General features: G+C 33.4%; 1 protein-coding gene across 1 annotated transcript; it reads left to right on the top strand.

Annotated features, from left to right (window-relative positions):
- On the top strand, positions 6,134 to 7,226 carry LOC110266817. The gene is made up of 4 exons (XM_021111844.1): positions 6,134 to 6,322; positions 6,398 to 6,612; positions 6,706 to 6,721; positions 7,110 to 7,226. The coding sequence occupies exons 1-4, from the start codon at positions 6,134 to 6,136 to the stop codon at positions 7,224 to 7,226; spliced, it is 537 nt and encodes a 178-aa protein (XP_020967503.1).

Genomic DNA, 19,534 nt, shown 5'->3' on the forward strand with positions numbered 1-19,534 from the left:
GAACCCCCTGAACCCCCTTTAAGTATAAGTAATTATGATAATAACATGTTACTCCTTCAATTTTCAAATCAAATAACCCACCGCCATCTGCTACCACAATCCTTATTTTTTTTTCTCCACTACTAAACCATTCATATTGTCCAGCCGTTCGAGAGCTTGCATCATTCGTGGTCTTCTTCTCGCGTCTGTGCTTGGAGCTATGGCATTGCCGTCCCCATCATTTTTATACGTTCTTCGTCATAATCGGAAGGAAGAAGACGTCTCTGTCCCCTTCTCTCTCTGCCCAAGGCCCGGTCGTTCCTCTCTCACCATCAATAGCACTCCTCCGACTTGCGGGTAAGCACCACTGGATCACCCCTATGCTTAACTGCTGATTTTGTTATTGAAAGTGAGGCCATTAATGAGCGTTTAGTTAACATGCAAGCTTCTCTTGATCTTGTTAGCTGCGTGGATTTATTAATGGGGAGTAGGATTTGTTAATGTGGATTAAGAATCAGTATTGGGGAATTCTGAGTTGGGGTTTTTATGGTATATTTGAATACATTTTTAATTGAGTTAATGGGAATAGGATTGGTTTGCTGAACGAATGTTGTTGCCATTCATTATTCGTTAGAAATCCTTATTCCTGAATGTTATTGCTGATTATGGTTTCCAAGAAAATTCCGTGCATATATGTCTCCATTTATGTAGAAATAATTCCCATTAAGTTATTTATTAAAATATTTAAAAAGAGAACAAACAAAAAAGAAATAAAAGAAAATGAAAAATAATTTATCATATTGCACCTTAATATTTTGCCATATAAATAGCAGGGTACATGGACATCTTCCCTTATCAATAGCTCTTGAGTCAATCTTATTTATAAGGAAAGAACTCTATATCTCTTAACAGCCACTTTCCATTATCTCTTAACTTGGGCGTGTTGTTGTTATAAGATAGAGAGTACAGATGATGACATGCATTAAATATAAAATGAACATGACATCTTACTCATTTGTGCTTGATTTTCTTATGTCATAACAATTAACTTCGATCTCTGTTCTCATACTATATATTAATTATTCTCAATATGTTATAAAAGTAAGAACTTAATAAGTATTAACTGATTTCTGCTTTCAATTCAAAGTATGTAGATCTATTATGAGAATTCATGTTTTAAACCTTTGCCATTTCATTAATTCATGTAATTATTAGATGATTTCCTAATTCAGATTAAATTATCTATTATCTTTACTTGTTAGGAAGTTCACAAGCAAATTGATCCTAATTTGACTAGTTCCATCTTCTTAAATTTGGTAGTAATTTGTCTTTAGTTTATCATATTCATCATATTGTATCTGCTTTGTTTACTATTATTTGTTAAACTCATCATTGATGGTCATGCATGAGGAGATGTTGATGGTCATGCATGAGGAGATGAGGTATTTGGGCGTGTTGTTGTCAGAGAGCACAGATGATGAGGTGGAAAAATTAGAATGAATATGCAGTCTTTCACTACAACAAATTCGGACTGAGGCAACCCTTTAAAAATGTTGCCTATAATACGAAAAAGTGTTGCCTTTGATCAAAGGCAACACTTTTCAACAAAACGCAACGCTTTTTGGGGGATTGGCTATACGGCCATTACCTTTGGTCTAAGGCAATGCTTTTGTGTATCAAAGGGAACCCTTTTTATGGCAACATTCAAAAAACGTTGCCTTTTCTACAAAAAAAAAGTAACTCCACGAAAGGGTTGCCTTAGGAGACCCAAACACAATGCTTTAGATAAGACTTTATGGCAACACTTTTTACGAGTTGTATTTTCTAATACATAAAGCAACACTTGTCTAGATTTTTTTAAGTTGCCTTTTCATATCCTAAAGCAACACTTGTATAAGTTTTTTTCTGGTTGTTTTTTCATATACCCAAAGCAACACTTGTCCAGGTTTTTTTTAATTGCTTTTTTCATAGACCTAAAATAACACTTATCTAAGTTTATTTGCAGTTGTCTTTTTCTAATACCTAAAGCAACACCTTATTGAATTTTTCTTAAGTTCTTTTTTTTTATATCTAAAGCAATATATTTTTTACCTTTGTTATATGTATATGACATTTGAAGAATATATAGCACACACTAACAATATTTAAATATTTATATTCAATTTAATCAATATAGGAAGAATAAGCTAATAATATATATTGCATATATATAAAAAGGTCTTCCAAGTGCCAATTAACATACTTGCTAAATTACCAAGTCAAATAAATAATAAACATAAGTAACAAAATACATATTTTTCTCATGATGAACTTAAACAAAAAAGAAACTAGTTTTTTTATTTGAAACAAAAAAGACTTTGTGCTTCACCATTGTGCCAAGAATCGCCTTTATCTCTTCAGAAAACTTCATCCAACCATAAGCAAGCTGCAGTCAAATCTAAATGGACAGCAGGAGCACTCTCATCAATCATCATCATATTAGCTTGGTGTATATTGATTGAGAACTTGTACCTATTGACAGTGAGAACTTGTACCTATTGACAGTGAGAATGTAAAATGCAACTAGCTTGGTGTATATTGATCGATGCAGAATGCAGAATGCAAAATGAAGAATACAAAACATATAATCAAGAGTGTATCCAATTGAGACACGAGCATTATCCAAATAATAATTTAGATGAACCTTCATTAAATGCGTGAGAATATCCTATCAAAACAAGACAAGATAGAATGGATTTTATATTTTAATTAGCATGAGAATATGAACGCCTGTGTAAAGAAACTTCAAAATTATTCTAACATTCTGTGCTATTTAATCCTAAATATTCTCTACTAAGCTAGTACTGTAATATGGGTCGTATTGCTACAAGTTTTGTCATGCTATTACTTCTTTTAGGAAACACTTTCTTATTAGCAACACATGTGAGCATCCAAAATTGTTTGGAAGGAGCCATACACTTTCTTATTTTAGTTTTTTCAAAAAATAGCACATTAAAGAACAATAATTCAAGCTTTTTTAGAGAACAGCAAATCAAACAATAGCAAAGTAATTTACTAACTAAAAATTAAATTCTAACTAAACTGTAATGAATTAATTCAAAGAACATCAAAATCAATTTTCTCAAATACCTGAAAACGGAGGAACAGAGGAAGAACGAGAAGAAGAAGAAGAGAAGGGAGAGGGGTTTCTTACGATTGAGCACCGTGCCCATCAAGGAGAGCACCATGCTGTCGCTATAAAAAAATTAAACAAATGTTAAGAGCATAAAGAACGTAAACAAATTGAAACATAAACAAATGGATAGCAACATAAAGAACATCATATGTGCAACAAGAACAAGATCCACAGAATTCCAATAATGTTAAGAGCAGCAAGGATAGTTCAATATATTACGTATGCACATGAAAATGGGAATTGCAAATGCTATTTATGTTATGAGAAGCACTAACATTGTCTTTCTTAGTTTTTAAAATACAGCACTAACATAGATACATAGTAGTAACAAGTGCAAAAAAAAATTAACATTAGCATAATAAACAAGGCAAAGAAAAGTTCTAACGTTCATTCATTCATGGTTACGCTGAGTGAGGTTCCACCAACTGACCTTCCTTTACAACTTTTTGATGATCCAACCCAACATAATTGAGATTTACATGTGGGAAAAGGTACCAAACCTGATCAACAGCATTTTGAAATGACACATTCATCGATTTGTTACATTTTTTAAGAAGAAATGTTCCACCACATCTTCATTCTGAGCCAATGTTAAGCTAATATACAAAAATATTTGTGAGAATAAATAGTATGAGACTTTGTAGTGCTTTTCTAAATTAGAAAAATAGAAAAAATGAGACTTAATCATCCATTTAGTATTCAAATTATAAAATGGATTTTTTAAATCCAAACAATTTAATAGTAAATAACTAGCAATAAACCTATGGCTAGTTGAAACCAATGAACATGCCAATTAATCACCATGCTATGACTAATAAACACCTCTAAAAGGTGATTTTACAATTCAAAACACAGTTAGACAAGTCCTATGTAAATTTGCGCATACTTCAAAAACATTAGAATACCTTAGAAGGTTTAGCACCCCATAAAAATACTCGCAGTCGAAATTGAGGCAAGCCATATACTCCAGCGGCCAGAATTCTCAAGCTACACCACATATTACATCAGCATCTCCCTACAAGACAACAATGATGATATATACGACATCAAATAACACTCAGAAGAAAACTAAAGAAAAAAATAGACACCTTGAAAATTAAAATTTTAATAGTGTCACAAACTGCTCTTTTTGTTCCTTCTTTCTTGTTCTTTTCCCTTTAACTTGAATCCTACTGAAAAGCAGTGAGAAACTTGAAATTCAACAAAATATCAATCAAGCCAGTCCAAACAAATTAAAATTCCAATCTCAAGAATCATAATAGCATGCATAATTACCTATGAACTAAGACAAATGCTGATAAGAAAATCCTAAGACAAATGCTGATAAGAAAATCCTAATTTTAATCTAAATTAACCTAATTAGAAAAATTAAGTTTGACTAAATAAAATTACTAAGTAAAAATTAAAATCCAACTAAAATTTAATGAATTAAATCAGATAACAGCAAAATGATTTTTTGCAAGAACCTGGAAATTGAAGAACAAAGTAACAAGAAGGCAGGGGTGAGGAGGTTACACTTGAGGGGTGGTCGCTGTGTTACGTCAAAGCTCACCAGCGGAACAGAGGTTGCTACAGTTCTACATGCATCTCCGGTTCGCGAAGAGGAGGATGCGAGAAAAGAGAAGAAGAGGAAGAAGGAGAAGAGAAAGGAGAGGCGTTTCTCACCGGTGGTGGTTCGGCGCAGAACAAGGAGCGCACCGCGCCGTCACCATGGAGAAGCCTGCATGGAGAAGAGCACTGCGTTGTCACCGTGGAGGAGTGCACCGCGCTATCACCGTTAGCGTCGTCGACTATTGGAGCTGACAGTGGAGAAAGGAGAGAAAGGGATCATGCGTGGGTGTTACTGCCATTGGCTTCAATGGCTTGGTTATTTAGGGCTCAGGGTATTCTCTTTCAATTTAAGTAAAGGGAACTGATAAACATATTTTTTTTAAAGTTATTTGATAGGAGAAATAATTGGTGGGAATATGATTAAAAGTTTTTCTCTAAAATTTTTAACTATGAATCATTTTAGGCAACTTTTTATAAATGTTATTTGTTAAAATTTTTTTATAACTCGTATAAAATATTGTATTTTTATTTAAAAGTGTTGTCTTAAAGTTTTTATATTGCAACATTTTGTAAATGTTCTTTTAGATATCAAAGACAACTTTTTTTTGGGTGACCAAATATTTTGTTATATTTCCCTTACTCAAAGGCAATTCATCAAAAATGTTGTCTTTGCCTATCTAAGGCAACTTTTGTTAAATTTTGCTTCGAATAAGGGTTACCTTAGACCAAAAATATTGTAGTGTTTACTCAATTGTGCCCTCTATTCTTTTGTCATCACCCTTAACTGCAGTCTCTGATCTCGTACTATAAACTGGTGTCTGCTAGTGTCCTTTTCGTATATTAATAAATATTAATAACTATATAGTAATTATTTTCATTTTGTTTTGATCCGAATGCAGTCAAGAAAGATGCCTAGGATAAGTCGTTACACGAAGAAAGCCTGGTTAGACACAGCATGTCAGCAGCCTTAAGTAGGATCTGCTGCATCTTCAACTTCCCATCAACCGGACTGCCCAATTCCCTCGCCCAGTGGCAGTGGTTCCCTCGCATCCTCGTCTTTACGTCCCTTTCGTCCGCCCCATAGTGAACCACCACCTGCTCCACAGGCTTGCACGAATGATGTTTAAAACTCGGAGCCAAACACCGAAGACTTAGACCCAGAGGCAGATGAGGTAGATTCTTTTGAGCAAAATGTTGACAACCTGTTTGCTGCATCGGAGGCTTAGAAGCGCAAGGGACATAAGACCACTGAATTTTGGAATGTTAAAATAATTCGTATACAAGAATTTATTTAATAGGATTTTTCATTCAGCTATTTTCCTATGATTTCATTGCATCTTAGCCACAATGGCTACTCACACAAAATAACTATGATTTACAGAATTCGATGGCACAATCAAATAGGTCAACTTGAGTGTGAAGGAAGCTATGAAGCCACCTAACGGAAGAAAGATCATACTCAGGATCAATAGTAAACTACAACCAGTTGGGGATAAAACTGGTATACTGAGCAGCGTTCTCGGACTGCTAGGATCTGACTACACTAAATTTCTAATCTGCGAGAAGGACTGGAGAAAGGTTCGCACCAAGGACAAGGTTTATAATGAATGTGTAAAGGTAAAAATCTATATTTTTGTACCATTCCGGACTCATAATTTGAACCCTACTAACAATTTAATTTTACTTTTGCAGGAAATGTTCCATTTTGATGAAAATAGTGGAGGAATTACCAAGTTTATAATTTTAAAAATACCAAGAAGGGCTTGGAAGGAAACGATGGACAAGTTATACCATGACTGTTATGACTCAGAACGGACTTTTGAAGAAAATATTAAACACCGCCCACCGGAATCATTGCAGACCATTGGAGATGGTACCTCGATTATCGCAATAGTAAAGAGACAAAGGTAATATATTTTTATTTCATAACATAAAAATTATATTTATGTAACATTGAGTTAGTCAGTTACTAGTGTCTAGTAACTCCAATGCTTTTGAAGGCATGACAGGAGAAGTGTAAGAAAAATGCTGAGAATCGATCAAAGTAGCTTTACATCCACACTGGCGGGTCGAAAACCTTGGCAAGGCTTGAAAAAGAAGAGGTAATCTATTTTTGAGAATGTTTTTGAACCATCTCTTCTTCTATATATTCACTTTGTCATCATTATTGTTACAGTCGGAACGACAAGGGAGGAGAGTTGGTAGACGAGAATTGTTTCTCTTAACGCACAAAAGACCTAATGGCTCCTACATCCATGATGCAGCTCGGACTATTGGTATAAGTAATGTGTTGAGAATCGCAAAGTAGTTTCTCGTAGTTTTTTATTTTTTAAAATTGTATTGGAAGTCTATGTGGTTAGTAACTGGCTAATAAATGCTTATGTTTGCTTATCTATGTGTGTAGGAAGGAATTGAGGCTATTGAACAACGTGATAAATCCTCTAAACTGTTGTCTCAGAATGATTCGCTTGCTCAAGCTCTCGCAAAGGAACACTCGGGTAGAGTGCGTGGCATGGGTTAGGGACCGACTTCTAGTCAAGTCTTTGGTATGAAATCCCATCAGCCGAGCAATGGAGCTCAAAGGGAGGAGACCCAAAGGGGGCTACTTCAAGTACAAGCAGAGATGGAGGCTGAGAAATTATAAAGGAAGGCAGTAGAGGATGAAGTAGCAACCGAAAAAATAAAAAGACAGGCAATGGAGGATGAAGTAGCAGCAGGAAGATAAGGATGCAGGGAATGGAGAGTGCTCTGATATGTCTTCTTCAAGGGCAAGGTGGAAAGCTGCCATCAGAAGTTGCCGCATGGATGAATTCGTTAGAGGGACAGATTAGAAAGTAGATCTTAGGATTGTAGAAGTTTTTTTTTTAAATATACACTTTTTTGGTGTTGACTATGTAACTCTTAGTAAGAAGTACACTTTATTGATATTTGGATAAGTATATGATTTTATTAATAGTTTTGCTAATGCCGTTTACCAATGAATTTAATTTTTCGAAGGTATAATATAATTTACCCTATTAATATTAAGAAATGTTCCAAAAATAACAAAAAAAAAGACAAAAAGAAAAACCTAGTACATTCAAATTAAAAAGAGCGTTGATTGCTAGTGTACAATATAATATTTTTGCGGCCATTTAATCGGAACATTGCGGCGGTTGTAAAATAGCCGTAAGAAATTTGAAAAAACATGATAAAGATAGCGGCGGTTTCTAACCGCTGCCAAATACATTTGAAAAATAATAGGCGTTAACTAGCAGCGGCTTCAAACCGTCCAAAAAATTGTGTCGAAATCAATGATGGACAGATAGCGGCGGTTTTAAACTGCCTCTACATCTTGCGCTGTTATTTCTTGGATTTTGTGGCGGTTGTGCCAGCGATTCATTAGAACCGCCGCAAAATTATATTACCATCCTCTAATAGGCAACGCTTGACGAACCGCTAGAATTGCGTTTCGTGGCGATTTAAAACCGCCGCATATCCCTATATGAACCACCGCAATTTCATGCTTCTGTTGTAGTGAATTACCTAGAGAGTAAAAAGCAAAAAGAGACAAAATTTGATGTTACAGTTCATACTGTTATATCTTGTGCAACAAAATCATCAATAGAAGCTCAATTTTAGTATGTGTATACTCATGAGATGTTTAGGAAAGTTCAAGAACAATTTAGAGTAAAGGTGAATTGTATCACAAGATCAACGAAGTTTGCTCTAAATTTACAGCATATGAAATTGTAGAACAAGTTTCAAACTCAACATTCAATAAATTTGTAGTTACATATGACGCGATATCACGTGAAGTAAAATGTTAGTGCTTATTATTTAAGTCAAGACGTATATTGGGTTGTTATTCTTTGAGTGTGTTAAGCTTTGAGTGAGTAGATAAAGTGGCATCGAAACATTATAATATGAATATAAAGAGGAGGCACACACATATCAAGAGCAGCCATGATAATCCTATATTGGAGCCAAAAAGTAGGAGATTTGATGACTTGGTATTTCTCTCACATAATATTTAGGAATTTGCATTAGAATCTGAGGAGTTGATTGTGATTCTACACCGTACTTATGATAATATGATGATTGAAATGCAAGAATATAAAGTCAAAATTAAAGAAAAATATTTGTTATCGCATGAAGATGCTTTCTTGGATGATATTAATGACTTTCAAAGCTCACCACATCTGAAAACAAGAGGACATCCCAAAAATAGATTGAGATAAAATGCTAAAAAATAAATTGCAAATGCATCAACGAAAAAGAAAAAGAAAGCTCTAAGTGAGATAAAATTGTTATGCTTCGATTAGGTAAAATTGTGTTTGTGCATGTTAATACTTGTGCTAATATATTATTTATTTTTTGCAATTGAACCTTTTAGATAGTGGATCAATGATGCAGTCAAATTCTAGCCTTTATCATGGACAAATTATGAATTATCAATTTAGATATTCAAGGCAACAAGATAGCTTTTTTGGTATTTAGTTGAATGGATTTTGGTATTAAAAACGAGAATTTTGGTGTTATTCATGTAATGTTTTTTTATTTTTTGTAATGAAAAAGATGTGTACTTTCTGAATTGTGTTGTGTTGTTCCATTTACGGTGCTAGGTTGTATTATTTTAAGTGCTATGGTGTTCATTCAATGGTCACTTTTGGTTTTTCAAATTATTTTTGCAATTGTGTCATGGTAAATAGTTTTCGATGTCAATCTGAACAAATTTTGATGCTGCTATTGTTTCTTCAATATATTCAACATAATAAGTATGAACCTAGATTCATTCAAATTGATAGGATTGCAATACAGTATAAACCTGTTCATTAAAGTTTAATATGGCAAAAGAATTTATCAAAAGGTTTGGAATCAATATTCATAAAGAAGTAAAAGATGTGTTTGTTTTAACTAAACAATACAAATTCAATACTCAACCAAGTGTAGAAATTCTTAATAATTTACAATATTCAACCTATTTACTTTCTATATCTTCCAACGAAAACCTACAAAAAGGACTTGATAGTGCAACAGATAGCTTGAGAGTCTTATGCCTTCAAATTCCACAATGGCTTTATCTCTCAATTTATTTGTTTCGTCAAAGAGAACCATTGAAGTATATTCTTGTTTGAAACTATGATGCATGGACACTGACACAGACACGAGACACAACACGACACGGGACATGCCGACACGTAAATTTTAAAATTTTATAAGACACGGGGACACGCATACATATAAAATATAAAGTATTTTTAAATAAATCGTAATGATATTTTATTGATATTAAAATATAAATTAATTTTTTAATTATTTTTAATGTCTTATTTTAATTATATTAAGTATTTAAAATATTTTTTGTTTTAATAAATAATAATATATACTATATCTAAATTTATTTCAAGAATATATGTTAAGAATAAAACTGGACACGCTAACACGTGATTGTATTTAGGTGTGTCCAAGCGTATCCGAAGAAAATTTATTTATTTTTTATTAAGACACGGTTTGACACAGTAGACATGCGTGTCGGACGAGTGTCGGTGAGTGTCGTATTCGAAATGTGTCTGACACGTGAACACTGCAACTCAACGAAGTGTCCATACTATATAGGTTTGAAATGATCAACTTCTTCCAATAATTGAAAGAAATTTATTAATCTGTGTTAATTTAGAAGTAGAGAATCAACTATGTTTAATGATACCTACTTATTTCTAATTCTTTCATGTGTATTTTCCTCTTTTGATCTTTTAGAGATCAATCCTCTCCAACCATTTCATGACATATATTCCGTAATCCCAATTAATAAACAAAAATAAAATAACACAGTAAAATATATTTAATAGGATAGTAACATAAAAGCACTATAAAATATATTAAATAACACTACAATAACAAAGAATAATAGAAAGATCGATATTTTATTTACTGACCACCACTGATTGAAATATATAGTGCTTCAATGCCCTCTTCATTGTCTAGCAAAGGTTTTGCTCTAGCATACACCATCATTTGGGATTCATCAAGCTCTAAAAAATACAAAAAGCCAAATATAAGAAGCACTACATAACTCATAAGTGCACTGAAATTACTTATTGATAACGACACAAAAAGTCAGTTCAAAACAAGCACACAAACAAGAGTCAATCATGTACAAAAATACATCCAAATCAATTTTGGATCAGAAAAAGTGATCAATATGTGTTAAATGACACCAAAAGCACTACAACAACATTCTATTATCTAATTACACCAAATCCAGGACAATGACACTAAGTACACATCATTTCACACAGAATTGTATCAAAATTACTTAATGATTGTGACACATAAACTCAGTTCAAAACAAGCATACAAACAAAAAAATTTATAAAGAAAACGGAAATATGTATTACGTAAACAACTTATAACAAATTTATTAAGTTTTGTTCTTTCAGCAAAGGGAGATTCTTTATGAACGGGGTCAAGCACATGAAAGATTTTCTTTTAAACATCCGTAATCCACAGCCACCAATGGCTTCCATGGTAAATTAGGGAAAATATCTTAAGTTTAGGCAAATAACACAATATTTTAGTCTAAATGACACCAAATGAAAGAATTATTTAAGATGTTTTAGAAATAAAAACCTTACAAATTGACGGGATGCTAGCTTTTTCTTGTCCAGAAAAGGTAGGTACTCTTTAAATTCATTAATATGGAAGTCCTTCTTAGTTATTGCATCAATGTAGTTGTGGTCATGCCTCATCAACATGCTATTCTGCAAAATTTGAATAGCAATGAAATAACCATCTTTAACATACAATATATTTTCAAAAAGTACCAAAATTAAGGTTAAAGTTTAATAGTAGTAGAGCTTACCACAATATCCGATGGGATGCAGTATATTAGTTCTTCAAATCTTTTACATTTCTTATTGTTGAGAAGTAGACACACTGCGGAGTCCACCTATGAAAACAAAGACTACAAATTTATTACATATATGACACAATAACTCATAAGAAAAATCATTAATGTTATAGCAGAAGAATTTACCATATTTTCTACAAATTCTCCCTGCAATTGAGCTTCATGGTCCAACTTGAATATGATTTTCCACTCATTGTTCATCCCATCTTTGAAAGTCTTGGTATATGTGACCCAGTGATAGCATTTTTCCTTAAGCTCATCTATTATTTTTTTTTCTTTTACTGGAGTCTTGAACTTATCAAGGAAGTTTAGACTTGGCTACACATCTTCTTCTTTTCTTTATGGACTTGTCTCCATAGCATATTCCAATCCTACTACAACCCCAACATCCATCCCCTTAACCAAATTTTCTAACTCTTCAACTAACAATGGGCTTTTTTGGGTTCCAATTTTTGGTGATTTTCCCATGTTGGCGGCCGGTAGTTCATCCTCTTGGGTAAGTATAGGTTTAGTGCTTGATTAACTTATGCCAATGTTGAATAATAGTACACCAAAGTCATAATCTAATGCAGCATTAGCAACTATCAATAATCCAGCTTTCAAATCTTAACCCTGTGGAGGAATGCAAGATGCACACAAAATTGTGTAAGAAAGTATTGAAAAGAATTATGATATAGCATCAAAACTATTAATAAAATTTAATTAGAATGTATGTATTAAAAGGAACTTCTTGCTGATATTTCTTTGGGAGAGGTTCTTCAGGGGCTTGTTGTTGAGGTAGTAGAAGGCCGCAGGATGATAGAGAAGTGTTTCAAAAAGCACCAAAAAGCATTATAATATAGCATCAAAACTATTGAAAAAGGAATTTAAGTAGAACTTCTGCATTAATTGGTTCTTCTTGCAAACATTTCTTTGGGAGAGGTTCCTCAGGAGCTTCTTGTCGAGGTTATAGAGAGTTATAGGATGACAAAGAAAAGTGTTTCAGAAAGAACTGAAAAGCATTATAATATAGCACTGAAACTATTAAAAAAATAATTTAAGTAGAACTTACGCATTAATATATTCTTCTTGTAGACATTCCTTTGTGGGAGAATTCTCAGAAGGTTGTTGTTGAGTTTGTAGAGGACTGGAGGTAGAGATTTCTACTAGTATTTTCTGTTTTTGGTGATAATTTGGAGGAGCAATTGCTTGAAGTGTCACTCTAATGATGGTAAACAATAAAGAACTTAATATGCAGTAAACATTTAGGTGTGATACTAAACAAATTTCGGTGTCCATCATTAACTCAATAACACTAAATGAAATGTACACATTGATTAGAATAGGAAAGTAAATTGGGAAACTCACATATTCAGGGGTTCACGCTGACTTTGTTTTTGAAGCACAAGCATTTGTTCTTTGGGATCAGTCTCACTCCTGAGATTAATAGTTAGGATATTCATACTAAATAAAATTTAGTGTCAATTACTTGAAACAAATAAGCAAGACTTAAGTTGAAAATATCATTAAGTCAATAAAATTGAACGAAATATAAAAACTCATTCTTAATTAAATTGAATACTTTACTCACTTGTCAGATTTTGGTGCATCTTCCATCCTTGCTTGCAATTGAAGTTCTTTCTCCATTCTTGCATCTTCTTGAACTTTGCACTTGAAAATCACTGAAATTATGTCAATACAACACCACAAGTATTGAACAAAAACACAATTTTTGTTGTATGAAAACTTACGTGGTTGCAGACCATAAACTTTTTTTCTTTTTTTTCGTGCATTTTTTTCTTGAAAAACATCTAACAAGGATTTGTTGTATTTTTGTTGTAAGAAAAAGTATGACATTAAAATTACCAACTAAGATATTCTTATTAAAAGCACATAAGCTACATTTATGGTAGCACAAGAAATAAAGAAATGGTAAGAGAAATTACATGGGACCACTTGGTGCATTTATAGACCATTGAATGCTTGATTGTATTTGAGACACAGGATTATTTTTATTTGACAAATTTACATGTGGCATTCTAAGAAAAAAATAAACATTATTTAGTAAAACCAGAGAAATTACATCAACTTTTAAGAAATTTTAACAAAGAAAGAAAAAGAAAATAATATAAGCTATTGAATTTTACGTTTGTGAAGAGTATTTTTTATTTCATTAAATAAAATAAATGTAATATTTACCAAAATAAATATTTTTACGATTATTTACCGATTTAAATTCCCTTGCCATATCTCGTTTACACTGTAAACGAGATGATTTTTCACGTATCTCGTTTACAATGTAAACGAGATATGGCAAGTCAGGCTGACACGTGTATATCTCGTTTACACTATAAACAAGATGATTTTTCACGTACACGAGATGACGTTTTCACGTATCTCGTTTACAGTGTAAATGAGATATGGCAAGTCAGGCTAACAAGTGTATATCTCGTTTACACTGTAAACGAGATATGTGAAAACGTCATCTCGTTTACACTATAAACGATATATATATAAGACAAATATTTCGCATCTATAAAAGGATGTGTAACCGTTGGTATTCTTCAGACACATTTCATATCCTCTCTCTGTCTCCTTTTTCTCTCAAAAACAAATCTGAATGGCCAGTAACAATCCATTCATAGTTGTTCTTCTTTATCCGAATTGTCGTATGAGAAATGGTGACAACGGGGTGACGTTTAAGTGTCAGGATCCGATATTGTTTCGCACTCAGCGTGTGGAGACGTTGTCGGTTTTGAAGAGTTTGATATTGAGCAAGCTCGATGAGACACAAGCAAGGGAAATCGGAAGGGTTGCGTATAGGTTGCTGGCACCCATAGGAAATTGAGTCTTCTGGTTGCAACTATTCCGACTTTACGAGGATGAGCATGTGCGACTGATGTTCGACATTCATGGGAGGATCATGTGTGAAAAGGTAATGGAGCTGTCCGCCGAGGTGGGTCACACTGGTAGTGGGGGTTCCGTACACGAAACCTATGTGCAGGACGACCAACCTCTCACACCACCGCCCACTCATGTTGCGATTCCAGAGCATGAAGGAAGAGTCGGACGAGGATTACATGACAGACAATGCGAACAATGAGTCTTCTGAAAGTGGCGATGAGGATGAGTTTGTGCCAGAGACACCTGCAGGGGCTGTGCCGCGCCATGTGCTGCCTCTACCTCACCCAATTCCGGTGCTATCAGCTGTGCCAAGTCACTATCAACGGTAGCCAACGAAGGTGCACCAGATTGTTGGACTTGTCGTTCATCAGATACCCTCCGATCAGTAACATGATATAACACCTGGTGTATTGTTGAAGGGTCTCGGGATCGTCTATCTTGGGCATCTGGTAGACACGATCCCGTAGCCACACAAGCTTCAACGTGAAGGACTCCTTCCTCTGCGTCACCTGCTGTGCTGCCACGTGAGGCCTGGCGCCGAAGAGCTGCTCCATCAACGCCCACGTCTCCGTATGGTACCACCTACCAAAGTCACGGAGGCACCACCCGACGGGGTTACCGTGTGTGCGTAAGCCTAGGTGGTACGCCCGTCCTGCAGGGTGATAGTGACCTCACCCCACGGGAGATGAAACGTGTGCGTCTCTAGACGCTATCGCTCCACCAGTGCCGAAATCAGGAAATTGTCAAAAGTAAAATCCCTGAGGGAAACGGTGTTGCCGAATCCGGCCTCAACCAGATACGGGACGATCGCGTCCAGTGGAGGTAAAGTATCGCTCACTCGCTGGGGTAGTAGGAAGCGAGGCCTCTGAAGAATGAAAAACAAAAATATTTTAGCCTTAAGAATACAATATTTCAACTTTCTATCCTACACATGTCTCTACATTACATATTCGATAACAGGCAAATCCTAATTACAGTGTTATAAATACTAACAACATAGCACATGAATAATAGAGTTCCAAATTAATAATAATTATGTCATACCAACCTAGCACAAGTGGATAGAGTTTTAAATTAAGCCTACAGATCTAACTCCTAACTCATATACCAACGTTCTAGATCTTCATGACTACCCTAATAATGGCAACATCATTAAATTTAACAACTATAACAAAACTAACCTCGAAGTCGGCTGCCCCGGTGTAATGTGTCATCTCGTTCAGCCTGTTGATGTCCCCGTCATTCTCCGCTTGGCATGCCATCACCGCTTCGGTCAAAGGTATAGTTAGAAATGGTTAACAGATGGAGAAAGAAGTTGACAAAGTCAAACTGAGGCTCGGAACTAAGTTGTAAACGACTTCTATATATAGGCACGTACGTGTACGTGCCATATCTCTTTTACAGTGTAAACGAGATGACATTGCGCATATCTCGTTTATAGTGTAAACAAGATATACACGTGTCATGCTGACGTGCCATATCTTATTTACAGTGTAAACAAGATATGCGCAAAATCCTTTGTGAAGATCATAGTGAGTTCTGTTGAGTCGTGAATACTTTTTGGTTCTTTAGCCTGAACAACCTATCTTTTTTCGATGTTGTTGTCTTTTTTGGAACATCTTTTCTTTTGGCTTGCATCCTGGAAAAAGCACAGAATTATCAAGCAAATAAACACAATAAATATTGACAAATGACACTGACAAGTAAAACATACTCTTCTGCAGGCTTATCATTTTTTTCTTCAACCTCTTTTTGGTTGTTTTATTTTTTAGATTTCTCCTGGATTTTTTTGCTTCTGACAATACATACAAAAATTTTGATGAAAAAGAAGAATATATTTTTACAATAATAGTTTTTGAATCTTACTCAGTGTCAGAGTCAGTCTCTTTTTCTGAAGATGAATTCACTATAACATGTTTTCTCTTTTTGACTTTCATCTTGAAAAAATACAAACACATGAGGCAAATAAATACAATAAATATTTATAAATGACATTGAAAAGTATCATTTACTGTTCTGCAGACTTATCATGTTTTTTCTTCATCATTCTTTTTGGTTATTTTCTTCTCTTTACGTTCTGCTATATTTCTTCTCTAACAATGCATAGAAAAAATTTTGATAAAAAAATATAATATATTTTTAAATGAATAGATAGTTCCTCATAGTTCATAGTTAGAATCATACTCATAGTGAGAATTAGTTTCTCTTTTTGAAGATGAATCCAATATAACATGTTTCTTCTTTTCTTGCTTCTTTTTTTTTTTCTTTTTTTACCCTTATTTTCTTTTTTTTCTTCTTGCCTCAATTATTATCTTTTTATGAGGCCCTAAAATAGAAACTTATTTAAATAGCACAATATCTTACAAATAATGACATCAAAATTTTAAGGATTTCTTTATGTTATAATTTCATCATTTGCCTCACGTTCAATCCTGATAACTAGCCTCTCCCTTGTCTAATGCGCTACTCACGGTGGGCCGGGTGTGCTATCCGCTGGTGTATCAATGAATTCGGATTCCTGAAAATATATAATCATCAATGCGAAAAGAGACTCATCAACTACATATTTGTTCTCATTCTTGTGACCTTTGATTCCTTTAATGAGGAAGTTGAACACATGAATAGCCCAATTCCATTCTTGTATGATATCAACATGAAGAATTGTCGGCATGTGAACTGAAAAAACTTTACTTATTGTTGTTGGCAATAAGAAGCATTTTCTGGATGAAGAGAACAAATGTTATTTTAAATTTTAACTGATTTTCATCTCCTTCCACACTCATTTATAGAAAAGATTTTGTCAAAACAAAAAAGAACTTTCGAAACTTTCAACAACCTCCTTTTGCTCCTTATTAATATCCTTATAGATAATTTTTTTCGAAAAAATCCCTTACAATACCACTGAAATAGGTTAAGAACAACAAAGTAACGTAAAAATAACACTAAAATTTGATTGATAAAATATACCAGAAAAAATTTTACCTGTTCTATTTAAACCAAGGGAATCCCTTATCTTTGTAGGGGTGATCTTGATTTCCCCATAGCGTGTGTCCAGGAAGCTTTTATATAAATCAAAGGAATGAACTAGTTCCCTTAAAGGATTGTGTGTGACATTTAAGCTTGAAATATGTCTTAGAGCACCAAATCCGATTTCCTTTACAAGAGCTTTCTTCTCATTACTCATTTTACTGAATATTTCATATATTTTTCTTGTAGAACATCTTAAATAAGGAGTTTTCCACAAAGAATTAAAAATTGTGTTATATGATATATTTATAATATAAAAATAGAGTTAATTTAATGTATATATGCTTATATCATATGCTGGTGCCTCCTTTTTAGAGATGCTCTTCTCAGCACCTTTATTTATTGTCATTTTAGTTGAAAGGAATAAAAAATTTGGTTAATAGTTAACAGCACTGCATTTAACTCAGAATTGCACCGAAATTACTTAATGATTGTGACACATAAACTCAGTTCAAAATAAACACACAAACAAGATTGAATCTTGCACATAAACACACGTAAATCAATTTCGGATCAGAAAAAGTGATCAATATAGGTTAAATGACACCAGAAGTACTACAACAATATTCTATGACCTAATTACACTAAATCCAGGACAACGACACTAAGTGCATCTCAATTCACACAGAATTGCACTAAAATTATCTAATGATTGTAACACAAACACAATTCAAGACAAACACACAAACAAGACTCAATCATGAACAAAAATAAATTCAAATCAATTTTGGATTAGAAAAAGTTATCAATAGGGGTTAAATGACACTAGAAATACTACAACAATATTTTATGACCTAATTATACCAAATAAGGACAACAACACTAAGTGCACCTCATTTCACACAAAATTGGACCGAAATTACTTAATGATTGCGACACACAAACTCATTTCAAAATAAGCACACAAACAATATTCAATCATGAACAAAAATACATCCAAATCAATTTTGTGTAAGAAAAAGTGATCAATATGAGTTAAATGACACTAGAAGCACTACAACAATATTCTATGACCTAATTACACCAAATCGAAGACAATGACACCAAGTACACCTTAATTAACACAGAGTTGCACCAAAATTAATTAATGATTATGACACACAAAGTCAGTTCAAAACAAACCCGCAAACAAGACTCAATGATGCACAAAAACACATGAAAATTAATTTTATATCCAGAAAAGTCATCAATATGAGATAGATAATACTGGACTAGTACAGTTATTACAAAATCTACACTATAAAGAGAACTACTGTTTATAATTTCTACTTTATTGTGACAACACAAACTCAATCTACTAAATGCATATAAATATAGCTATCTAGTGTTTCGTTAGAGAAAATGTGAAAGAGAAAATTGAACAAAAATAAGCAATTATTTTTTGAATATCTTCAATAATCTTTCGTCTTTTTTTGGCATTTCTTGTTGAAGATTTTAAAGGTAACATCAAGATTTTTCTTGTTGAGAAATCGTTTGGTATTTGAAAGGTTAAGAAGGGTTTGAGAGATATTTAGTTTGGATAAAATTCTTGAAGGATGGAGAAATCTGAGTTTTAGGGGAGGTTCTGCTAAAAGTTTTATAAGCGTTCAATTGAAATTGAATAACAAGAATGATAAATATTCGTGTTGCCTTAATAAAAATCTAAGGCTGGCTAATTAATTAATTTTGATTAAGGAATTATTTGGGGCACTTTAGCTAATTTAAAGTAATGAAAGTTGATTGGTGAATTAACTTATTTGATCTGATCAACTATGAAAAGAATAAATAAATAATTAAAATTAACTTGAAAAAGGTTTAACTAATTAAATATTTAAAAGTTCATTATTTATCAATTGAAGGGTTTGAAAATAGAAAGTATGAGTTTGAGGTTTTAATAGAATTGAATATAAGAGTTAAGGAAAAAAGAGATATTTTAAAGAATATGATAACAAAGTTATGATTTTCAAGAATTATGAGATAAGTGCTCAGTACCTTTAGCTATATTCTAAATTAAACTTAAGGATCACAAAAGTTCGGGTTGTTAGCCC

This window comes from Arachis ipaensis, chromosome B09, assembly GCF_000816755.2.
Source record: "Arachis ipaensis cultivar K30076 chromosome B09, Araip1.1, whole genome shotgun sequence".
Lineage (NCBI taxonomy): Eukaryota > Viridiplantae > Streptophyta > Magnoliopsida > Fabales > Fabaceae > Arachis > Arachis ipaensis.

What these genes read in the sequence shown, in the direction of transcription:
- LOC110266817 (XM_021111844.1), top strand. Translation starts at nt 6,134, where the DNA reads ATGAAGCCACCTAACGGAAGAAAGATCATACTCAGGATCAATAGTAAA. An exon ending in TTTATAATGAATGTGTAAAG is followed by an intron (nt 6,323 to 6,397) that starts GTAAAAATCTAT and finishes TTACTTTTGCAG; the next exon opens with GAAATGTTCCATTTTGATGA.